We start from the raw sequence: 25,720 nt of genomic DNA, 5'->3' as shown, positions 1-25,720 counted from the left end.
CTCTGGGCAAGCCGAACTGGACTTCGAGGAGCAAGAAGACAAAAGATCTGAAAGTCTGAACTTATCCCACATGCTCGCTCTCCTTCCCTTTTTTTTTTTTGCTCCCTTCACCTCCTTAAAACAAATGAAATGCCAGCAGATTAGCCAGAGCAGCACTGCACTGCTCCACCCCCCACCCCCCCGTTTCAAACCTCCCAGCTCTGATATGAACCCCCGAAGAAAAGCTGCCTCTAAAAAAGGATCAAAACTGCCCCGTTTAAACCATGACAGGCACCAGCAGGGCTCTCTGTGCTCCGCCATTTTGGATCTGCCAGTCTCAGTTGCTGGCAGAGTCATTGACACCAAAGGCACTTCAGCCACACAGTGCGGCCATTGTCTGCCCCGCGGCTCCCCACTAGGCCAAACCACTTGGTCTGAACCACTGACTGCCTGGCTGGCTGACTGTACGCATCACATGCTCCAGCATCTGATAATAAACAGGAAGTGATATACAGGCCGTAAATCCACCGTAGGATTGCAGATTTAGAATGTATTATGTACTTTGTCATTTTCATAACGCTGAATGGAGTACTGTAGGCTTTTTTTTCCTCCTGCCTGTGTAAAAATGTGTGGCTTAGGCTAGGTGTGATTGCATCTATGTAAATGAGGCAGGGGTGGTGTGAGCACACACACACACACAGTGTCCCTCAACACATGCAGTCATTCTTATTGTTATAAGACAGTGGAGCATTATTCACATTCAATGCTCACACACACTCACTGAGGCCATTTTAGAGCCTGGTACAGTGGCTAAATCAACGTCAGGCAAGGTTGCATCTGGACACATACAGTAAGCTTCGCCTCGATGACGAACGGGAACGTTACAGTATCATATCCGACGCCATGCATTCTGTTACTGTGTTTGTTTAAGCTAATGATGTTGTATTAACAGTGGCAAGGATTTAAGGAGGAAATGGTATTTAGTCTTCTTTAAAGTATAACTTATGTCAGCAACATGAGCTTCTTGGTGCCTTAAAAGTGTTCTTCAGTGTACTGATAATGAATTTAATGCTACACTTGTTAATATAAGATGCCATACTCTATATGCCAAAGGTATAAAATGGGTGTCTGTGCAATGTTGACTTGTGTTCAAAGGGGTATTGTTGTCACATTTAGTCAGAACTTTCCCTCCATTAAATGGAGAAAGTTGGATCTGTTCGCTCTATTCCGGTTTTACTGGTTTTGTGTTTGTGGCCAGAGGACATGGACAACATCTGGTTACTCTTAAAGCGGTAATTTACTCAAATCTGACCTCTTAAGTTGTTGCTTGAAGGAAGACGGTTTCCTAGAACGCCCCAAAATGTTTCTTTCCAGCTTCTGTTTGTGAATTTTGAGTTTCAAGATCACAGTTTGAAGATGTCTTCGTGATATCTTCAAAGCCCATTTCCTAAAATGCTTGAAATGGTGTCAGAGGATTGCTTAACTTTTAAAGGAATAGTTTGACCTTTTGGGAAATATGCCTATTCGCTTTCTTGCCAGGCGTTTGATGAGAAGATAGATACCACTCTCATATCTGTAAGGTAAATATGAGGCTACTGCCAGCGGCCAGTGAGCTTAGCTTAGCATAAAGATTGGAAATGAGTTAAACAGTTAGCCTGGCTTTGTCCAAATAAAACCATCTACTAGCTTATCTAAAGCTAATCACTAATTATGTCTTGTCGTTGAATTCATACAAAAACAGTAAAAAGTGTGGTTTTGTGCCACACTATTTCTTTACATTTCTTTTGATTGAACAAATTATATAACCTGTTATTGAGCTTAAGAGGGGCTGGCAGGTGGATTTTGTTCACCTTAAGATGGAGCTAGGCTAGCTGTTTCCCCCTGCTTCCTGTCTTTGTGCTAAGCTAAGCTAACTGCTGGCTGTAGCTTCATATTGAGTGGTACCAAAATTCTCATCTAACACTTGGCAAGAAAGCGAATAAGCAGATTTCCCAAAATGTTGAACTTTTCCTTTAAGATATCATATCTCAAAACTAATGGAACATGCACCCTACTCTGCCAGGCTCACTGGTGGGTCCATTAATAGAACATTTTACACCACTGAGTGTAACAGAACAAATAAATATAGATATTAAATTAGAACTGAATATGTACAAAAAGATGCACATCACATCTAGAGCCAAAAAAAAGATTCAATTCTTCATGTGATGATGTAGTTCATATTTTATGACAGCAAGCATACAATCAGTAAAACCAATCATCATCTCCTTATTGGTTTGATCAGATAGCATGTGTATGACTATCAAACAATATCGTGCTTATGGTACAATATGAAAGCATCAGGTAGTGAAAGTGGGCAGCAGCGGGAGGTTAAGCTCGTGTCTGCAGACGGCAGCAGCAGCAGCTTGTCGCCGTTATCAGATTTAGCACGTTTCATATCTGCATTCAAATTCAAAAATTGCAAATGGCTATTGAGCTGTTTCTGAATCAATATGTAATTTGTTGGCTTGGAGAAGCCTTGTACACTTCATAGCCTTTAGCTGTTTGGTACATTGCGTTATATTGGAAGCAATGTAATGAACACCATCTTTCATTCTTACTGCAGTATAGATTGTCATATGCAGAGTTCCTCACTTTTGTATGCCACGGCAGGGCAGTGTTCATGTGTAGAAACTTTTCTCTCGCTCTTTTGCTACGACACACTCTGCCTGATGTTTACATTTTTTGGAAAGAATGTGGAATGTTGGAAATGCATGTTATGCTTACTTGATAATTGTACTTTGTTTTTTTTACTTTTTCTGTGTTGAATTAAATTGGATGCAAGTTCCAAACCTCTCAGAGGGGGATTTAAGAGGGAAGGGGTGGGTGGGGGGGTGGGGGTGTTAGAGGTTGTGCTTGAACCTTTTAGCAGGTCTAACCTCAAAATGAGGCCTGTAACCTCATAACCTCGAACGAGCTGTAATGAGTGGGGTCTCTTCTCTGAAAGCCAGCTGTGCTGCTGCTTCCACAAGGCCTCACAAAAACCAGAGTGATTAGATAACTACAGTGCAGCGCCATATCAAATAGTTCCAGGGATCAAATTCTCTAAAGGAGGGAGGGCAGTTTGAGGGGAAGAGTGTGTGTGTGTCCATCTGTGCATGTGAGGGACATAGAGAGAGGAATGAGAGATAAAGGGGTGGGCAAAGAGAAGGGAGGGAGGGGGGGACAGGAAGGGGCAGAACTGAGGGAGAGAGAAAGGGAGCGACAGAGGAGAAGGACAGGAGACAGTAGGTGGGAATGATGGGAAATGAGCGAGGGCGAAGGGGCAGACAGACAGAGAGGCACAGTCAAGGGGAGAGCAGGAGCACGAGGGGGAGAGGAGGCAGGGAGAGAGAAAAAAAAAAGAGAGGAAGAATAGAGAGGGGGGCTTATAGAAAGAGGGAGACACAAAGTAGAGTTAGAACTTTTTTTTTTTTTTTTCTAATGGAGAGAACTAAGAGAGGGCCGAGAGAGCTGCAGAATGGATGAAGGAGAGAGAGCGAGCGGGGTAAAAGGGGGGATGTTGACAAAGCAGCGAGACTGTGGCGAACAAAGAGAACGTGAAGAGAATGAGTCGGGGGAAACATCAAAGGGATTTTTCAGGCCCGGTTACCGGGACAACAGACATTTGCATGCGATTAGCTTTTTACATCATATTAAGAAGGGTTAGGGTGAGGGAGGGAGGAGGGGAGGGGAGGGGGGGTGAGGGAGGGAGGAGGGGAGGCAGGGAACTATAGATCATACACACACACACACTGTATGAGATAGTGAGAGGGGGGAAAAGAGAAGGAAAAAGAGGGACGTTGGTCATCTCACGCGGATAAACTGACTTATAGGCAGCCAGCCAAGCGTTTCTTTTGTAAATGAGAGTGCATGTTGAGGGGAGATACAGTAATATGCCGGCGCAGACATTTTGGCGAAGGGAGGTCAAAGCAGGCACTGTGTGTTTTTTAAATTTTATTTTACTTGATTCTTTTTTTAAGTTTGACACCAATGATTTAAAGGCACCGAGGAACAATCTACCACCAAAATGACGTCTTAAACCCACAAACCGCATGATTTGTGTGTATTTTATTGTCACAGTTTTGCGTCAAAATCATCAATATTCTTTCTACTTCATTTGACCAGAAATATATTTTTCAGCAGCAGAACATACAGTAGAACCCAGACTTGTAATATGATGAAATATATATTATTTAATCTAATTGTAAACCTTGATAAATACAAAGAGGGCGCTGAAGGATCAACCAAGCAGACATGATGTAAAATTGATAAAATACCATTATAATGAATATAAAGCATGTCGTCTCTGTCCAAAGAAAACCACGTATCTCCAGATTTTTCAGATAAACTGAAGGATGAAGTGTTTCTCCGTGGGTTGAGGAGATTCTCCTACTTCTTCAATAAGGCAAAATGTGTTGAAAACAGGGCTGACATTTTGGAGATACATGGTTTCCACACGCTACAAATATATCAAAATTTTTCAAAATAACTACATTAAATGGATTAAAGATATGAACCATAACACTGAGTATTAACAAAATATCCAAAAATCCCAGCAGAATAATCATATAAACCCTGTACGTGGATGCTTGTACATGTACATATTCATACACAATGTCTAGACACAGGTATGTGTAAATATAAACACATACGTATTCAACATGGATCCACATCACACCATAAACACCTTGTTGTTTGCACACATGCAGTGCATACATCACTCTGTCAGAAAACGCACCTCACACAACCTTCCCTGCAATCATAAAAGCCATTAAACATGTTTCTATGGGCACACACCCTCCGGCATTTTACCCATGTAATATTATCCCGCCATATCTCTCCTCCACCTCCCTCCCTCCCTCCCTCCCTCCTTCCTTCCTTCCTTCCCTCACTCCTGTCTCTCCATCAATCCACGTCCCCTCCCTCTTTCCTCTCCATCTCCATCACCATCTCCATCCCTTTCTCTCTCTCCCCTTTCTATCCATCCATCTTCCTCCCTCCCCTCTTAATCTCCACCTCTCCCTCCTTATATTTCTCCTCCCCTTTCTTTTTTTTTCTCCCCCTCTGGCCTGCTCTGCTCTCTCTGTCTCTCTCTGAGTGTGTGTGTGTGTGTGTGTGTGTGTGATGCTTCAGTGCCCTCTGTATTGTGGCTGCATTGTGCCAGTAGGCGTCGCCGCGACAGCCGTTGTCACGGCAGCATTGTGATGGGGGGGGGTTATGGTGTGTCTGTGTGGGGTGGGGGGTGGGAGTGTATTACAGTATCAATACCCTGACACTGCGACAAAAAGGACAGCAGCCGTAGCCACATATCACTCCACCTCTGCACTCCTCCTCCTCCTCCTCCGTTGTCTCCTTCCTCCCTCCTTCCCTCCCTCCCTGCGACCCCCCACCTCCTCCTCCTCCTCCCCCCGAATCAATTCCTCCTCCCCTCCTTTCAATTGATTTCCCACCATATCTCACTGAATATGTACGTATTGATCCCCTCCTCCTCAGCCTCATCCCTCGCTCCTTTCTTTCTCCCCTTCTCTTGTTTTACTCAAACATCTATCAGATTTCATCCCCTCTATCTACGCCCCTCCACCCTCCACCCTCACCCCTTATCTCACTCCATCTCTCTCTCTCTCACACACACACACACACACACACACACTTTCCTCATCTTTCATTTCATCTCCCCAATTCTCTCCCTCTCTCTGTGCCATCTCTTCTGCCCCCCTCACTCCTCTCTCCATCACACCTCCCTCCCCGTCTCCCTCCCTCACGGCAGTTTTTTTTTTTTTTGTTTTGTTTTTTGTGTTTTGTGTGTGTGTGTGTGTGTGTGTGTGTGTGTGTGTCTGTCTCACTCACTCTCTGAATATTAATTGGTGCATTTCTGCTGCGGCGAAGAAAACAATCAAAGCGTCAGGGGCGGGTGATGATGCCATTGTGGCAGCCGCAAACACGTACACATATGTACCGTGAGCATACACACAAACACAAACAGAGTGCGAAGGGGAAACACACACACACACACACACAAACAGAGTACAGATGCAGGGACACATCAGCAGACAGAGAATGCATACATATGTGCACTCGTATACACATATGCTGCTGACATGCAAAATGTGCTCTCACACACACACACACACACACACACACACACACACACACATTGATTTACTGTGTACACACACTGAGACAAGCATGCACTGCACATATGCCACAGACTTAGTCAGTCACTCTCAGATACACAATAGCAGGCTTACAATGGCTGATCCAGGAGATATGTTCTGCGTCAGCAAAGACATTTGAATTTCCCAGCCAACATTTACCTTCACACAGTGCTTGAGCACATCTCATTTAAATGTTAAAACCAAGGCCTTTAGCTGAGAAACATTCATGATTTTTCTTCCATATGTCGGGGGGGGGGGGATACCAAAGGAGGAGGTTACATCTAAAAAAGAATGATATCAAAGCATTTAAAAGTGAAGAGGGTGAAGTAAACAAAATGTAAAGGTGAACATTTCTGTAATCATTACTTGATGTGATTCAGCCGGCTTTTTATTGTTCAATATGTTCTGTATTTCACTCTGTAACGCTCTCAGATAAAGGCTGAGAGGTGGTGGAAGAGGCGCGTGGGCTTCACTACACGCGCATCCTGGCCCACGTATTGTAGATCTGACTCTGCTTTTCGTTGTCGTCGTTTGCCCTGAAACAGCACAGTACTTGTGCCAGCCACTTACATAGAAAATGGAATGCAAGAATGAGTCGGAGGAAAAACAAAGTCTGTGTTGAATTCGGCACTTGACCCTTTAATATGCGGGTGTAGATGGAGCAGATAAAACCGAAGGTCTAATGAAAATGTTCAAGTTAAAGAAGAGACAACTTGTTGAAATAACTAGTTGAATCAGACATAAAGTTGGTGGATAAGACTCACACTTGTCTTTAGGCAACAAGTCTGTGGACCCTGTAACCTGTGACGCAAACAGACATTTACCCTCTCAAGAGGTGTAAAGTAACCAGGAAGCCTTTACTCAAGGTGCTCAACGCCCCTTCCCCCCCCCGTTTTCACATCACAGGTCTATTTTTTACAGTTGAGCTTTTTCACAGCCTGAACACCAGTTGCAGATTGTGCCTTTAAATGCACAGTGTGTCATTTCTGCTGCTAAGGGTCTCTCAATCTACGTAGTTTGACGACGTCAAGTAGTGCAGGACCATGGGAGTTGGTGTCTTCACTGTTAAACAACCACCATTGCCTTTGCAGAAATCATCTCAACGGACGAGGAAGTGTATTCACGTTGTATTCACGTTATGTTTATTCATGTCATTATAATGAAATAGCCGCAAGTAACATTTGTAAAGGTTAACTTGCTAACTTACCATTAGATGAGTTGACTACCCACTGTAGCTAACTTTATGTGGAGTTATGTTCACCCTCTTTTAGCTCATTGTTTTGGTTTTAAAGCCCCCTCCATTAGAAACATATTGCTGTCATAGCTTTTGCTTATTGTTTCTTCACTTGACTGTTTGATCTTCACTGTGCAGAATAATGAATGTGCAGAGTATGAAACTAAAAGATCTTCACATTCATCTGCCGAAGAGGGGAAAGTTTCTCTGCGCTCATCTTAAATCTGAGTTTAAGACGTGGACGTACGAGCAAGTGTGATGTGGAAACTTGAAACCTCCAGTGCTCACATACTGAAAACTTTACAGACGTAGGAGACATCTTGTGTCCAGCAGATAAACTTTTGAAATGAACAATATTTGCAGATTGTTTTTAATGAGGCAGAAGGATGCAATTTGTTTTTTTTTTGTGGAAAAAAACATATCAGGCTCAAATGATTATTTAAAGCAGAGTACTTACATGTCTTAAAACATGATCTTTAAGGCACATTTACTGTTTCCAGAAGCAACAGGCAAAAAAAAAAAGCTCTGATAAACCCACTAGACATACAAAGAAAGTCAAATATCTAACAGCTAAAGACTGAGATAGTTCTCTTATAAGCTTACAGCTAAAGAGATAAAAGGAGAGTGAATATTAGACTTAAATTCATCAGGTGGTCAGAAAAGAGATGATCATGTTGGTCTTTGTCTGCTGGATCCGTGAATAGGCGAATAGTTAACTAACAAATTAGCCGTAACAACTTTTTAAGTTAAGTGGAGTTTGTTATGGAGTTCTTCTACCTTCAACTGGCCAAAAATCTATGAACATAGCTTTGTAGCTTTTGAGAAATCTTCAACTTTTAGCGGGGGGAGGTGCATCAAAACCCACCCCATTAATAAGAAGACAGATAGGGTGACGCAGGGGATCTTATATGCAAATGTTGTTGATGCGGGTACATGAGTTGCACCTGCTACAACTAAACCCATTGTCAACTGAAAAGAGTGGGCGCACCCATGTACGAAAGTGTGTATTATAAGATGAGGACAATATGAAACAATGCACTGCGTGAGAAACCATTATTTACAACGAGTACTTTTACTTTTGATTAGTTTGGCTTAGTACAATTTGCTAGAAATACTTTGCCTGGGCTGTATACATTTAATGAAGTCCCATTTCGACTGCATGCTTTTATTTTGTAAGGAGTATTTTTCCCAAACAGATACTGCACTTTTAGTGTGCCTTTCCCACTGCTGCTATTTTTGCTGGGGACCCCCAGAAACCCCATGAGTGACTCCTGGTGGTCCCCGGACCTTATGTTGGGAACGCTACATCCAAATATGTGCACTTAGTATCTTCCCATCCTGTAAGTGGCCATGTGCTTCCGGGGTGGCTCACCACAACATTTAGGCTGCCTCTCGTCCCTGCCATCACTTTTTTAACACACTTCAATTGGTGTGAAACTTTTTTTTTTCCGTCTTCTTCTTCTTCTCCTTCCTCCACCAAAAAAAAAATGTCTCTCCAAACTGTCAGCTACCCGCCACCCCAGATGCCATATTTAGGATACAAATGTGAAGAGATGACAGCGTTGTAAAATGGTGCCCGTGCTGAGATTATAATTAACATTTCCAACCTACATCACTCTCCCTCCCACTTCTCCTCTGCTTCTCCCTATTCACCCACTCCTGTACAATAAATGGGAAAAAACGCAAGAAGAAAGGAGAGAAAAGGGAGAAGGAAAAGAAAGGGAGATGGAGGAGGACAAGGAGGAGGAGAGAGTGAGAGAGAGAGGGAGAGAAGAGGGTGACCAAACGGAGGGAGGAGGGAGGGGGAAACGGCGTATGCTTGTATACAACCCTGATTTCCATTTTTTTCCCAACTCGTAATGTATTTAATTCAAGTGAAACGTAATCATGACGTGTCGTGTCATTAATCTCCTCGCCGCCTCTCCCGTAAGTACACTGAGTCTTTACTTTCAACATATATCCTATATCTCCATTTATCTAGTTTAATTTTGATCCACCACTATGTTTACATATACACTTTTATGCATGGTGGCACGAGACACCGGTGATGAAACATTTCCAAAATTGTTGAATTTATTGCGACTGTTTTTTTTTTCTTCCACGAGCAACACACGGGATAATGGCCAATATAGTTGTTGTTGTGTGTTATTTCTCCGCTTTTTATTTGCAGTTTGGATTGTGTCTCTGTGTGTGTGTGTGTGTGTGTGTGTGTGTGCGCGTGTGCTTGCATGCGAGCGATCGGCATGAAGCACGTATGTATGTATGTATGTAACCGCGCGCTCCGGACCACTTTACGTGTGTGTCATGTATGTAAACCGGTGTATGTGCGCGCGTGGCCGACATGCATGTAGCCTGCGAGCCCTCCTAAAGCCCGTGACATGACAAAAAAAAACCCCCGGAGAAATGCACCGTTTCCCCACATAATTCAGAAAACACTCGGCGTAACATTTTAAATAAGTCGATTCGGCAAGTCAACTCGAAATGAAACGCCACTTTAAAATGGTTGCAAGTGCACGAAAAGTCACTCGGAGTGGTTAAAGATGTATTTTTTTTAATTCGCGTAACTTTAACCAAGTTCTGTTAAGCTAGCACTTATTTCTACCCACGAGAGGAAACCAGTTTTGGAAATTAGGCAGCGTTATGACCTCTTCTTCTGTATCCCGTTTTAACCTCTCCGGGAAAAAAAAACGACGTTTGACCAAAAAAAAAGTAGCTTTTACGAAAAGAGGCACAAGTTCTCGGTGCGTAACGGAGGATTTCGATAAGCCGCAGACATGTTGTCCAGGCGTAAAAGTGGATTTTTGCATGTTAGCGAGTTGGTTTACAAAGCGTAATTTGTGGGTAGATGCGATTAGCTTGACTAATTCTTTTGTTGGACACACATTAGGCATTGTGTAGTGCATTGTTTTCGAGATAAGCACCGCCACTTTCATCTGGGATGTGCGCAAAAACGCATCCACAGGCTGTAATAGTGTTTTATAAAAGGTTATACTTCCCCCACCTTTTACTACGATGTTTACTACAACCCGTTTAGTTGTCCTAACATCACCTCCAGTGTCTACAAGCTCAGAAAGTAGCATAGCAAGTGTGGCATGCAACGTTGTGGCCGTGTGTGTGTGTGTGTGTGTGCAAAACGCGTGTTGCCAAATTGTATTCTGTGCAGAGAAGTTGCCGGTTTTTGATCCCTGCTTTAAAAATGTGCGTTTTTGGACACGACGTCGCTTTTACGGGACTGATGTCGGTTTTGGGAGATTGGCAGAGGATTCAAGATGAAATCCATGATGGCACTTTTTTCCTCCCGTCCTCTGCCTGCTCGCTCACTCGTCTTTTCCCCTCCCTTAATCTTTTGTATAGAAAATTTAAGAACAAAATGGAGCAGGGGAGAGAGCGATAGATAGGCTGACATGACACACACACGCCACCCCCGACTTCTAAAAACTACGTCCCACTGTTGATGATTTTTAATCGCATTTTTTGGAAGCGGGATTGTGCGCGGACACCATCTGCGGGCAGGGTTAATCTCATTTTAGTGGGGGTGTTTATTAGTGCATTGTTTGTTGATGGTTATTTATTTCATTAATGTGCCTCTAATTGAGATGGCCGCGAGAGAGAAGAGGGGAAAGAGCGACTGAAAATGGTTGCACGTTATTGACGCACATCATAGGGGCGAGGAGGAAATTCCTCACGAGATAAGGCGCAGACGTGTCATCTGGGTTGACCAAAGACACTCCTGTCGCCTTTTCCATATCCAATGGAATATGTTTAGGGATCCTGAAATGCCCTATTTTTATATCCACCCAAAATGTCACACTTTTGAGAGCGTGTGCATAGTGGAAGTAGGTTGACATTGCTGGCTTGTCCTATAAATAGGGATGTTGTTAAACTCTGTTTACCTTATCTTTTTATTCTGGCATTTTTTTAAATGATTTTCACATATTTTCTAAATCAAATAAACATAAACGGCACATTATCTTAACAAATCCCATATGAGCTGAAAGCAGATATGATCTATGAAAGAAATAAAACTGAAAACTGTATACATTCTTCTTGAAATGAGTGTTTTTCCGTTTGATTTTTTTACCCACTGGAGTGACTTTTTGTGATCTCTGGTGTTAACAGAGGCTACTAAAATCTTACCCTTGTCCAGTCTTTGTCGGAAACTAAAAATCTCCACGTGATGTTAAAAACTAAACGTTATAAGCATCGCCTCTCTGATAGAAAAGTATTCCCCCCTGCACCCCTACAGGTTGTCTACTTTTTGATACAAGATGATGATTTCCCAACGCAAATACTCACCAGGAGCCTACTGTACTAATGAACATGAAACACTGGCCCTGTGTTAAAAAGCGTCTAATGGCTTTGCTTCATTCAGACCCCTCTCTGCTTGTTATGCTCAAGTAGTATCCTCCTCCTCCTCTGCTAACCATCAACGCCGCCTCCTCCCCATCTTTGTACATACTGTACCGGACTTGAGGGGGCACATACACCCCATCCAGGTGGCTCTTGGGGAAGAGATTGTATGTGAGGGAGAAAGAGACAGAGGGAGAGAGAGTAAAAGGGAGAGGAGTGTAGCACCAATCAAGGCTTCTGATTGATATAATTGGGTCATTAGTGCGCTGCGGGAGAGGCACCTGCTTGCCCTCAGTTAGGGAGAATCTACTGCATTGTGACATTTTGAGACTGTTGAGAGTTCTGCTGGCTGCTCGGGATTAGTGTGTATTTAGAGCATTAGGGTCTTACTTAAATAGTACGCCACTTGTGCCACTTGCACTGAGTTTCACCAGTTTTCAAACTGATTTTCACATTAGGAGGTGGACAGGTAGATGGTTTACACTTTCCTCCCCCCCCCCCCCCCCCCCGTGTGCGTTTGACTGACTGCAATCATGATGATTTTCGGCAGCAAAGCGAACTTAGCAGGTCACGGCGCCGGCAGAAGGAGCACGCTGTGATTTAAAACATAGGGCCGCAGAGGTGCGATCATCAAGACATGGTGAGCAGAGAAAGCCTGAAGGTTAGTTAGAGATGTTGATGGTTTTAAGGCGTCAGTATCCCCCCCCCCCGACACACACACACCTTTCATAGTTTGAGTGCAACACTACAAATGCCTTCTTGGAACGTCTGTATCCCGATATTTAAACGATTATTGCGTCTCGCCATTCAGAAAAGCTATGAACACTTTTGCCTTCCAACGTGTTCTGACAACACAAGCCAGTTCTTTTTGATTATACTCTCACCTTTAGGCTCAAAACCCCCCCCCCCGACAGAAGTTACTTTCCAACCTCATATACATACTGTTAAGGTGCCCTTGTGCAAGCTGCATCACCCCGAATTACACCAAGAGGTGTCGATTTAAGTATTGACACTCATATACTGTACGTTTGTATATAAAAGTGTATGAATTGTATTGAGATGAAGCATGAAGAAAGAGAACACATATCCCCGGAGGGAACAAAGAATCAACTCCTGTTAACAGTTTCTATTTTTTTCTATAGATGCTCACATGTCTGATATATATGTGATACACTTATTCCACAAGGAGGTCACAGGGTAGGGTCAGCATCCCTGGGGCTTGTGGGTAGTCGATGTCTTGCTCAAGGACACTTCAGAGGAGGGGGTGGCGACTGCTGACGAAAGGATTTGAACATTTTGGATCTAAATTGGATCAGAATGTTCTTTACTTGATTGATAGTTTTCAGGACGCATTTGGACTTTTGATTAGAAAATAAAGACACCATGTTGGCGTTTGTTTCACCTGTGGGGTGCATGATCGCCACTTCCTTTGCTTTTCTCTCAACCCCTGCAGGTGATCTTTAGTGTGCACAGATAACCCTTTTAGCAAGAACACATCCAGTGATTTGCTTATGACATTTGCATGCTCCAAACCAATTCTTCTTTTAAAGGCCTCAGTCTTTTTAATCCCTAATCAGACGAGTCAGTCAGCGCCTCCGCTCATTGGTTTAGACACAGCGCGGCCTGTATGACTTGGAGCCAGAGCCTCGTTTCTCTGCCGAGATGCTGTGATGTTTCCAACGTTCAGATTCACTCGCTCAGATCTGGCACCGCCGCGTCGCTCCCACTTCGGCGGGGAAGTGTCGGCTCGTGTTCTCCGTTGGAGGAGGAATTCATTCAGAAAGAGCAGGAGCAATAGCTTGGAGAGGAGATGGAGAGTGGAGGGAGAGGTAGAGCGTTATAGCGTTAAACGTACAGAAGTAGAGCAGGAGAAAGTGGCAGATGAAAGATTTTTCTTTCACTTTTCAACTAACTCTTGCTGGTGGCCTCCCCGGATCCAGCAAAAGATGAAAGAGCGGAGGACAGCTCGAGAGTCTGGGGTTGATTGTATCATTTTTGCACAACTTTTTCTTTATCTGGCTCACAAAATGTCCTAAAAAAAAAAAAAAAAAGGTCAGCCTCATGTCAGTCTATCACCATTTGAAGGACAGTGTTTCCCAACAGCAACATGAGTGCCTGTAGTGTTGTTTTCCAGAAAGATGTGAGTCCTTTGATAGCAATATTGCTTCCATTCTCAGACCAAAATGATGCACAGAAGTTTGCATTTTCTGTACAAGAAATCCACCGTCACATCTTTACAGTTAGTGGTGGAGGCACAGTGGGAGACTTTCCCCCTTATCAGTGCTGGAGCTAAAGATGAGGGGAGGGGAGAGCGCGAGCCAGACAAAGTTGGAGTGAAGCAGGGGGGTTCAGGGAAAGGTGAAGTAAAGGAAATGAATACCGTCTGTGGGGAAGTTCGCCACGTGACCACGCGATAAAAACCACAGGGCCAAATTATACTGTACCGCACAGAGAGCAGAACCCCCCCCCCCCTCCCTCAACTGCTCATCCTCTCTTTCATACACATTTTTTTGTGGTCACTCTCTCATACACCCACTTATCCCCAAAGGACACCTCACCTCGCACACACTTCATCACATGAGAGTTCAAGTAATACAGCTGGAAGAAAGATACACTTGTAAGGATTCACTGAAGTACACACACACAAAGACACACGGCCTGCAGACACACGTTTTACTTTAAGCCCTAAGGTCCGGGCCTAAGACCTTGAAGATGCCTATTTTTAGGTACATGAAGGAGGACGTGCAGCAAACACACATACACACAGGCACACACAAAAACAGCACAAAAGGTAGTTGTAGTATACGCTTTTCACTCTTCTGTGTCCTTAAAGGCCAGGGGTTCCCAACCTGGAATTCAGGCCTCCCAAGGGGACGCAAAATATATCACAGTGGTCATGAGACGATGACAGAAATTGATGCTTAATTTTTCCATCTTTTCAAATATTTCTTCCTTTGAAATACTACAGGCCTCCTTAAACTATAAAAACTATTAAAATGAGAAAGGCAAAATCACACAGTTAAGAGCGCACAGACTTAATTATGCAAACTGTGATGAGTGGTTGATGAGTAGGTATTGCCTGGCTATAAAGGCTAACAAGCCAAAAAAGGTTGGAAGGGTTAGGGTTACAGGCAGTGTACACTCTCAATACACACACACATTTACACTCATATTAATGTAAAGCTGAGCCGATATCGCACTTCCTGCCGCCCCACACTGACACACTATTAAAAACAGTAAGTGAAAGGTGTTCTCACCCTCACATTTACCATTATGGTGTGTATCCTGCTGGCATGTTCAAACCTGCTCTAACTGCCTTCACAATAAAACTCTACCACTCAGTGGATATTTACACAATGATATCAAAAGCCCCCAAAAATAAACTTGTCTGAACATATTGTGCTCCTACTCCCTTGGCAACTATTTATCACGGATGTGATGTATGACTCAGCAACACCCCCCCCCCCACCCCACCCCCTTTCCTCTACACACACCTTGTGACACAAGTGCAGGGGCAGTTGTCAGTATTTAAATAAATAGTTTTTGGAGGGCTAAAAAGGAAAGTTGGCATACTGACCTCCGTCATGAAAACTAATTTCCAGTAAAGCTAATTCTGTACTTCAAAATCAGCTATCTCAGTGCCCGCAAAGTTACACTGCAATTACTGTAATGACAACATCATGGCAATGCTTAACACAACAGCGATATGCTTTAAGCTGTCATTACCGTGTGAATTGCAATGTTGATACACTGCTGCATGTTCACTGCAAATTTCAGGGTCAGAGACCGGGGAGGGGGGGGGGGGGCAATGAAAGAGCAGGAATATACGACATCGTTTTTCCCTCCCCTGGCTGGATGATTTAGGTGGATCCCATTTGCACCTGACATTAGAAATGCGTTTCTATGATGTACTTTCAAAAAATCAGATTTCTCCTTCCCTTGCAAAACTACCAGGTGCATCACTTCTTCGTATAGTACTCGCATCCTTTAAAACTGACACCTAGCACCTTGTTGAGTGCCTGCACGATCCATTTGGGTGCAGTTTCGGCGCGCAATTGCAAACAAAAGTACTCAAATTTGCTTATTAGGAATGATTTGCATTTGTTGATAATGCGGACAAATGTGTCTCCGACCATGTCCGGAGATGGTTTAGGTGGCTGGTTCTTCACTGCATTTCTTGGTTCATTTACACCTGGTTGTGATGTGCTTCTGCTCCACCTAATTTCAATCTGATTTCTGTCCCTCAGTCGCCCCAACCCCCTTCCCTGCATCCTTTGCTGCACCCTATCTCCTTCTCTCCATCTATCCAAATTGTCTTTATTGGCATGACAGGGCCGGTGGTTGGCGACAGCCACCGTCACGGTAGAACAATGCATTGTGATGGTGATATTCATATGATAATGCCATCAGACTTAACACCGCTGCAGATACATGTAGATAGCCGGTCTCCTTTTTTCTTTCTTCCCCCTTTCTGTATCTCTCTCTGTCTGTCTGGATGTATATGTCTGTGTGCTGACTTCTCAAATTATTTAAATCTGTTGTTCTCTCTTCATGTTATGCCCCAGCCTGCCACTCCACCACTCTGATTTCTCTCCTATTCTCTGTTCCAGCACGTCTGTCTCTTTACCCTATTTTTCTTCCCCCTTTTCCCCTTCAACACCATGCTGGCAATCACATTAAATCATTTTCATTCACATGGCTTCTGACAGTGTGTTTTTTTTTTTAATGCTGCCCAGTTTGTAAATGCACTGTATGTTTCTCTCTGTCTCTTTCTTTCTCTCTGTCTGCCTCCTTTCTCATTTTTGCTCTTCGCCATGTTGGCAGGGCCCAATCTACCAGCTGATATCAGCATTCCCTGGCACTCCGCCAACTGGCAACACTGCAGGAGAGAAAGAAAGAGAGAGGGAGAGAATGAAAGAAAATTAGTGAATAATAGACGGAGGGAGGGAGCGAGAGAATGAGAGGGGGATGGGAGGAGTATGAATCAGAGAAAGAAAGAAAGACAGAAGGGAAAGGAAGACAGGGAGAGAAAGAACAATAATGGTGGATTAAGAAAGGACTGTGTGAGCGTGTGCGTGTCTGTGGTTGTGTGTGAGTGTGTGTGTTTATGTGATTGATATGGTGTGATATCCCTGTGAGTCATAGCTGAGCTAAAATGTCAACTGGCTACATGAGAATCTCTTTGTCATCCAGCCTCAATGACACACACGCGTGCACGTATGCATGCATGCACAAATCCAGCAGATCATATAAACACATATGTGACCATACCGCCGCATGAACACAAACATGGGCAACACACCTGCGAACACAGATGTTCCATTGTTTTGCCACAATGATTGATGACCTTTTGTTTTGTTGTGGGCGCCTCTGCTGCTTCTCAACTCCACCAAATGATGGACAAAAACAGCCAATGTGCATAAATCCAGTCTAACTGATGCAAACTGCTGTGCACTCAAAATATTTGGGTGTGTGAGCGGGCTTGCCAAACTACTTGTGTGTTCAATATGCTGTATATCACACTTTACATTTTAGCTGACTCTGTTATCTGGGGTGACGGTTGCAGTGCAGTCAACACAACGGCAGAATAAGCTTACATTTGTACATTACTTAAACAAGTAACCATGACTAAGCAGTGCATGGGTCAAAGCCACCACACCCAGGCAGTAGATTTAACAAATATCGCCGTGCATAAAGTGCATGCATACTGTACGTGAGTGTGTGTGTGTGTGTGTGTGGTTATGTGCATGTGTGTATAGAGTCCTGATTTAAGCAAAAAAGCTGCTACTGTATGAGAGTACAGGAAGGGTGTGTGGGGAAGTCAAAACATCGCTCGCCCATCCTGTTTGGGACAGTCCATGTCCTGTGGTGGTGCCCTTAACTCCTAAACACACACTAACACACACAGACAGATACACACCGGTGCACATTCACACTCCGGCTAATCATCCCATATGTGCTAACAGTATGCTGGAGTGCATTGTGAATACATGCAGGAGGCAGAACAGGTGCACACCTGTTACACATTCAAGCGCATGCATACACCTACGCAGACTGGAGAGTAGATGAAGATCAAATAAAGATTTGCTTTGTACTAAACATTTACATGCATTAAACCACATTCAAAACAGTGCTGTAATAAGTATGCATTTGATTCTCTGCTAGTAGCATTTAAGATGAAATACATTTGAAGAGTCTCGTCTATATTGACACTAGTATTGCTAATTTCTTCTTTAATAAAGTCTTTATTTAGATAATAGCTATTTGATTGCAAATAACTCATATTTAAGTGAAGTTTCTCATTTATCATCAGGGGGGGTTTTGTTTGTTTTTGTCCCCTAGAAAATTAAAGGAGGAGGCTGCCACAGAAGTGTGTCCACTGTCAGCCGAGACACTAAAGAATGGCATAACATCACACACACTGCTGGTAATTCCCTATTGTTCTCATACGTACACATATACAGACATATGAATGTATGTTAGGCACACCAATACCTTTTGATTATGGCTATTTCTTTGGCTATTTTCCAGATCTGGTCAAGGTCATATTACAGTTGACAATTATGCACAGCATGCAAATTTAACCTTTCCTCTAGGTTTTTAAAGTTGTAACTCCTCTTAAGTCATCAGTCCCACTCACTATCTGCCTCTCTCCTTCTCTCTGTGTTTTGTACTGATAGAGGATGGATTCTCCACCGGAGTGTGTGTTGTCTCTTTCTTGTGAGCAGCCCCAGTCTCCCCCAACACTGCCATCCCTTGACCACAGCCCCCAGGCCTCCTCTCCTCACACCCTGCTCTCTCTGCCTGACAGCCCTGTTGTCCTGCCCATTCACAGCCCTGAACCTTCCCCTCAGAGCCTGGAGTCCACGCCTTATTTCCCCCTCTCTCCTTTCCCCCTCCACGAGGACAATAATAACAATCACCACGATGTTGATGAAGAAGATGACGACGAAGAAGGGCTGGATGGAGTTCCTCCGTCCCCAACCCCGGCAGTGGCTCTGTTCCCAGGAGGAGCGGGACAAGAAGCTGGACGCAGCCCTTGTTTGGATTCCTCTCCACCGGACACGCCATCAGCGCCACTCCTTGGGTTTGGAGCCCTGGAGCTGGCCCTCTCATCAGGGCAGAGTGGAAACTGCAATGACGAGCTAGACCTCCAGCTGTTCCAGAAGGATACTGTTACCAGGGCGATACCTGGAGTGGGAGGGGCCTCATCAGGGCCTGCACTCAGGTTTCCCTGTCACGTGTGCGGGAAGAGATTTCGATTCCAAAGCATTTTGTCTCTTCACGCCCGAGCTCACAGTCTGGACCGAGACCGCCGAGCTTCAGCATTATACCGGACTGGACTCCCCTCAGCACCCCTAAAGCAGCACCTCAAAATCCAACAGAATCACAAAGACTTGAACCAGAATCACAGAAGTCACCCAAACCAGCGTTTACTGCCAGGGACTCTCATCCAGCATCTCACAGAACAAGAGGATGTTGATGGTGAGGTCAAAGGTCTAGATGACGGCCAACAGACAGACCAGAACCCAAACTTTTTACTGGATGACAGCACACCATTGACCCCTCCACTTACAGAGGACCCTGTTTCTGTGACCTCTCCCTTCTCCTCTACCATTGTGGAGGGTGCTTCTACTCCCATAGCGCCTACGTTTCGCTGCCATGCCTGCAAAGGAAAATTCCGCACGGCTTCGGAGTTGGCGCGCCATGTCCGCATTCTCCATAACCCGTATAAATGCACTCTTTGTCCTTTCTCTGCCAGCCAAGAAGAGAGCCTGGCTTCTCACTTGCAGGAGTGCCACCCTTCCCCTGAGGTACCTGCTCTGCCACCGGCCTTCAATTCCAGGCTAGTCATTGCAACCCCTGACACTCCTGTGCCCACCCCAACCCATACCCCAGCCCCAACCCCAAGTACCCCACAGGTGACATCAGCCGCTACAGCAGCTGCGTCCCCCTCACTGCCAGCATTTCGCTGTGATATTTGTGGACAGCGGTTTACCCAGTCTTGGTTCTTGAAGGGACACATGCGAAAGCACAAGGACTCCTTGGACCATAAGTGCCAGGTATGCGGCCGTGGCTTCAAGGAGCCTTGGTTCCTCAAAAACCACATGAAAGTACATCTCAACAAACTTGGGCTGAAGGCTGGGCTGGGAGCCCTTGGAGGACCAGGAGGTGCTGAGCAGCAGGCCAAAGGCTCTGTTAGTAATCAGTCTCTGAATGCCCTCTACTCAAGCCTCCTTCTGGCCCAGCGAGGAGGTGGCAGAGGTGGACAAGGAAGATCAGACAGGGAAACTGGAGGCAGAATTGGGATGGGCTCAAGCAAATCAGCCATCCTGGGCTACCTGGGGTTGCCCAGTGATGGCAGTGGGGCCAGCTGCATGGAGAGACTTCAAGCAGTGGCTCAGGTGGCAGAGATGGGAAACGGTGGTGGAGGCATTAGTGGCTTAGGAGGAGGGGGAGCAACTAGAGGAGGGGGCACAGGTGAAACTACAGCTTCAGTTTCAGAAGGAGGGGACCAGGCAACTTGGTGGCAGCTGGTGGCTCGCAGCCTGGCAGTAGCTCAGCAGCAGCAACAGAGGCCCCACCAGCGAGGCCAGCAGCAAGGCCAGCGAGGCCCAGGTCGGAGCTCGGTGATCACAGAGGCCGACCAAGTCAGAGCCTACCTTGGAGGCCTGGATCCGAGAGAAGAGTCTGGAGGAGCGGGAGGGCCATGGGAATGCCCAGACTGTGGAAAGCTATTCCGCAGCCTGCAGCAGGTGGTGGTTCATGCTCGCGTTCACACTCAGAGGCCCCAGAAAGGAGGTGGGGGCGAAGAGGAGGGGAGTGGTAGTCGTAGAGGAGCGGGGCTTGGAAGAGGAGACAGCGGTGAGGGGAGACAGGAATCTCAGCTACACAGTGGTGGATCCCAACAAACGGGAGAAGTGAGACAGGAATCAAAACTGCACAGTGGTGGATCACAACAAGCAGCTACGGGCTTTCACTCTGTCATCTCAAGCTTCAAAGGTACAATCATATCTGCTATTTTTTATTTTGTGTTTTGAGTTGTGTTTGTTTGCTCACATATAATGTAATGAGTTGTTATCACAAGTATAATATTTTCATTCTGCTTTTCTGTTGTAAATAGAAGCTCTCTGGGGGGGGCTTCACACCAGCTGTTATCTTTACATTTTTTCCACCCTTTTTCTCCACTTGCAGGAGAAAATGGCTTGACAGCAGTCTCCTCCATACCTTCAGTTCCCACCAGGGAGCGAGTGCGTGGTAGAGGGATAAAAGACTGCCCCTACTGTGGTAAAGCCTTCCGTTCTTCACACCATCTCAAAGTGCACCTGAGAGTTCACACAGGTGAGAACTGCTGTGAGTTTAACAAACTACATTTACTTTTTTAACCTTTAAAAATCCCTGGAAAGGTTTCATTGAGCATCCTCGCTTTAATGGCATTACCTTTTTCTTTTTTCTTTTTTTACATATTTACCCCAGAGAGCTGGCCAGCGCTAATCATAGCCCTCTACTGCAGGCAACCGAGCAGCTCCAGTGGAGCAACTCCTGGTTAAGTGCCTTGCTCGAGGGTATATTAACAGTAGTTTTTGAGGAAAAATCAAACCATTCCAGGGATTAAAATCTCAGTAAAAAGCTCACTTATCTCACTAGCCTGTAACATCACGCCCAAGAAAGGTACAAAAAACCTTTTATTTATTTTCCAGTAATTAAATAGTACTCTTTTTTTTCTCATCTTGATTTGCCGAACTCTAAATTATGCAAAGTGAAATAGTTTTTTAGATAAAGTATAATGATTCTTATGTAAACATCACGGCATGAAGTATACGCTCACAGATTTCTCTACAATACATTTTTTGCCTTTAATCTTTCTCACAGACTCACATTCTCTCACCTTATCTTTGAAGCAAGCCAATCTGCAATTTACCTCAAATCATTTCTAAATTATTCTGACTGTAGAGCAGAGACACAGGGCACTCCAGCAGACACTTTCAACAACAGACTCTTAACAGGATTTTCCAAGACTTAAAGAAACAAAACAAAAATTAAAAACCTCATACTGAATTTCTGGTGACAAGTGAGTAGGACTTAAATGAAAAAAAATGGGAACTCTCACAGCACTCACTCACACTCCATATGATCCATATTCATTATCAGCATGAGCCATTGCCATTTTTTATTATTTGCCTTCGTTTGATGTATTTGATCAAAATTAAGACGCCTCTTCCATTTCTGAGATGCCACCAATCTCCGGCAACTGGTAACTGGAGCACATCCAAGTCTTTCCAGTGAGACAGTGCCCAGAAAGCATTCAATGAAATCTATTTAGTATTGCCATTATGAATACTCATCTATGGCTGACAGGACCTATCACATTACAGCTATATTATTCATGATAGCATACAGCTCTTTTTTTCATGCACTATTGCTTCTCTGTGCCATCAAGTGATTACCACATGGTCAGTAATTTAAGTGAAGGCATCAAATTATCATAATACTCTCTTGATATTACTGTCCTCTTGAGATTATTGCCCCTCGAGACTTACATCCCTTTATTTCTTTTTGCTTCAGCAACAAAATCAAATTGTTCATACTTTTTTTGCTTGCACATCTGCATTCATCAATAGAGCTGTGTTCTTCCTACTGTGTTCATTTTTTTTTGTTGTTCTTGTGAATAAGATAATTTACGCTTTTCATATGCAATACATTTCCTGTTGTTGATATGCCTCATTCAGCATGATGCCCCCTCCTCTTTATCTTTCCCAACAGTGTAATTTTAATCAGTGATGGAATACTGCCATCTCCCTTTAAAATGTGTAACTACATCTCCCACTCACCACAGTTTAAAAAGGACCATACCAGTTATTTTACAATTTATTGACCATTTGTTGTCTGTAGTGTTTCAGACTTTTGAATGTATTTTTCTGACTTTTCAGGCCGCTATTCATTTCATTATGTTTTAGGTGCTACTTGTTGAAACTCCAATACCATTTTCCCCATCTTATTATGTTAATCTTGTTTTCTCTAGGTGAGAGACCCTACAAATGTCCCCACTGTGACTATGCAGGTACCCAGTCGGGCTCGCTGAAGTACCACCTCCAGCGTCACCACAGGGAGCAACGCAATGCCTTAGCAGCCTCCTCCAATTCCTCCTCCACTGGTCTCACCTCCACTATCAACAGTCTGACCTCTGGAACCTCTGGGCTGGCCAAGCAGCGCCGATCCCAGCTCAACCACTGCCCAGTCAACCGAAGCCCAACCGACACCGCCACCTCTCGGCCCAGCCAGCAGTCCTGGCTTCTAGGACTTCCAGATCAGCGGGAGCATCGGAAGGCCTTGGCAGCTCTAAGGGATGTCGACTTGGAGACCCAGTACAGGTATCTGTCTGGGGTGATGGGGGCCCTTTACCAAGGTGGAATGGAAGGAGGCTGGATCAGGGAGTCTCCCCCATCAAAGGCCCCTAAAGTGTCCCGTCGCAAGCCCCTTACTACTAGCCGAATGGTTCAGCCGTTGAGTGACAAGGAAGGACCTGCATCTTCAACTCAAGAGGGTGGGTTTGAACCCCTGGATCTGTCCCGTCGCCCCTCACCTGGCCTTGGAGGGATGGAGGAGGATGGAGGCATGAGCGTAGGGGAAGGAGGAGGTGTCGGAGGAGGTGGAGATGGCGGAGGGGATAGTTCAACAGGGGTCAAACTCAGCCAGTGTTTGTTCTGTCCTTTCCGTACGTCCTCAGGAGAGCTGATGGCCATGCATCTCCAGGTCAACCACACCAGTAAGTCCAGGCGCAAGAGAGGCCCTTCGACTACCTTGGATGATGATGGAGCCTCAAAAGCTACCAAGCCCAGGACGGATCACTCCGACCTTGACCCTCTGACAATATGGAGGCATGTGAGCGAGGCAGAGTCCCAGGCACCCCTGGGGGAATGGTCCTCAACTCAGGCCAAGACCCTGAACGGGCTCTCTGAGGATACAGCAGAACACCTGGACAACATTCTCGACCACCCAGACTCCAACGTGGCCTCAGTATCCAACAATGTAAGAGACGGCCTGGCACTCAAGGGGAAGGTGGAGGGGGATGAGGAAGAGCAAGAGGAGGAATTGGAAGAGAATTTGGAGAACAGCAGTCTGGAGGATTCGGAGGACCAGGATCTGAGGATGTCCCTCACTCTTTCACCAGGCCTGAACTCCAACCACATGTTGGGAGAGGAGGAAAGAGTCTTAACAGATTAAAATGATTTTGGATGACACCATTTAAATTGGAGAGTTGGGTTTGATGTTTTCAACTACATTTGACACAGAACTGAAGAAGGGGCAGGTAGCTTTTCAGAGAGAAAAGGGGTTTAAGGCTAAATTAATAATTGCACCATTATACTTTCATTTCTGGACAGAGGATTCTTGACTCCTGACGTTTTGAAGAGGACGGGGACCACTGCTGTTATGGTCTCTCCGACATTATTCATCTACTTCAGTTCTGACAGTGTGGTCATCCACAAAATAACCTTCCTGTATAAAAGAGCATGGATGCATCTTTTCAGGATCTTGTAGGCCACTTTTTCTTCTTTTTTTCGCCCAAGCTTCCCTCCAAGATGGATGATTTTTAAGATTTCATAAATGAAAGAAACATGTATAAGATTTAGGGGCAGATCCCGCATCATTCCACATGCATTTATTTTACGCGAATAATGGACTGTATTCCCCAGACTACTATACTGACCAAGTTGAAGCCAGCTGTGAAGAGATGCTCTCCGGACTGACCATTGAACAGTTTGAAACCTCAAACTTCAAGCTCCTCCTCAGCCCACACAGATATGGAGGAAAGTTTAGTCTAGAAAAGTTTCAAGCTGTGAACCTCAGCTAAGCTATTTGGTATTAATTTAAGGCATGAGGTAACTTGCAGGCCGTGTGCTTTCCCTCAACTATATATCACTGCCTTGTGTGTCTGAAAAGTGTTTCTTGACGATTGTCCTAAAGAAAAACTGAAAGAAAAGTTTGTAACATTTTTTTCTTTTTCAGTTAGTGCCTGTTCATGTATGTTGTCAAGAGAGTCTCTGGTATTCCTTCGCATCAAGGCTCTGTTAGGTCATTCATTTTATCTGAATATACAGTTTAAAACAATTTAAGTACAGTATATTTGTTAAAAGTGGTTCTAGGGTGTTGTGAATAGTTAAGTTGTAAAAGAAATGCTACGTCGTAGCGTGATGTCCTTGACACAGACGGCAGCCGTTTTGTGGCTCAGCTTGAAAATAAAACAAAAAAAAAAAAGCAGTAGATATAAATAATGTATAATGCGATAAAAGAGGTCAAAGGCTGAGTGATAAAAAGGGGTCACAGTTCAAAATTCAGTGTTTACAATGGTGCCGGATGCAGGTTGGGTTGCCAAGGCAATGTAGATGCGTGGAAAAGAACAAAAACACAGAGCGGGAGTCTGTTTGAGGGCTGTAGGGACGCCGCTCGAGCCCCTGAAACACAATCAACTGACACACCCTCTTTAAAGAGACAGAGACTTAGCGACTGTGTCAAAAAAGGAACAATTTCATTTTTTTTCTCCACAGGAGAGAAGATACAAGGTAGAGAACGCAAAAGAAAGCAGTATCCCTGCCAAACAGGACTAAATCTGAGAAACAAACTGTACTCTTGGGGTATGGTGTCTTCTAGATGAGTAGATTCCCTCTCTTCTTCTTTTTTATAAGAAAAGACAATGGTAGGAGTAATTATTAAAACACTAACAAATGCATAGACATCCCAGTAGAATATGTGTAGCTTTTGTAAAGACAAGAAAAAAAAAGCAGATTTTTGTTTATTTTCATTTCAAAATGCTTACAGAAAAAGGTTATCAATATAGGTAATATTGATTATAATGTTTGTGAGCTAAGACTAGTTGGAATGTCTATACAGAGCACTGTGCAAGGTTTGAGTTCCCAAAGTAGTTGTTTTTATTTTGACTTTATCGATAGACCAAACGTTTTTTCAATGGAAGTTGTCACTT

At 44.4% G+C, this 25,720-nt stretch overlaps 1 protein-coding gene across 2 annotated transcripts; it reads left to right on the top strand.

Moving 5' to 3' along the window:
• Positions 1–9,275: 9,275 nt before the first annotated feature.
• znf219 (zinc finger protein 219) lies at positions 9,276–24,117 on the top strand. 2 transcript variants are annotated; one of them, XM_070929788.1, is made up of 4 exons: positions 9,276–9,315; positions 18,420–20,742; positions 20,935–21,081; positions 22,763–24,117. In XM_070929788.1, the coding sequence occupies exons 1-4, from the start codon at positions 9,277–9,279 to the stop codon at positions 23,962–23,964; spliced, it is 3,711 nt and encodes a 1,236-aa protein (XP_070785889.1). In that variant the 5' UTR covers position 9,276; the 3' UTR covers positions 23,965–24,117. The 2 variants fall into 2 exon arrangements, with proteins under 2 accessions (XP_070785889.1, XP_070785890.1); XM_070929789.1 differs by lacking the exon at positions 9,276–9,315 and adding an exon at positions 18,074–18,166.
• The last annotated feature ends 1,603 nt before the right edge of the window (positions 24,118–25,720 follow it).

This window comes from Enoplosus armatus, chromosome 23, assembly GCF_043641665.1.
Source record: "Enoplosus armatus isolate fEnoArm2 chromosome 23, fEnoArm2.hap1, whole genome shotgun sequence".
NCBI lineage: Eukaryota > Metazoa > Chordata > Actinopteri > Centrarchiformes > Enoplosidae > Enoplosus > Enoplosus armatus.
The sequence above is the reverse complement of the archived record's forward strand: the minus strand, read 5'-3'. Positions and strand labels throughout refer to the sequence as shown.

What these genes read in the sequence shown, in the direction of transcription:
- znf219 (XM_070929788.1), top strand. Translation starts at nt 9,277, where the DNA reads ATGACGTGTCGTGTCATTAATCTCCTCGCCGCCTCTCCC. An exon ending in ATCTCCTCGCCGCCTCTCCC is followed by an intron (nt 9,316 to 18,419) that starts GTAAGTACACTG and finishes TTGTACTGATAG; the next exon opens with AGGATGGATTCTCCACCGGA. An exon ending in TGTCATCTCAAGCTTCAAAG is followed by an intron (nt 20,743 to 20,934) that starts GTACAATCATAT and finishes CTCCACTTGCAG; the next exon opens with GAGAAAATGGCTTGACAGCA.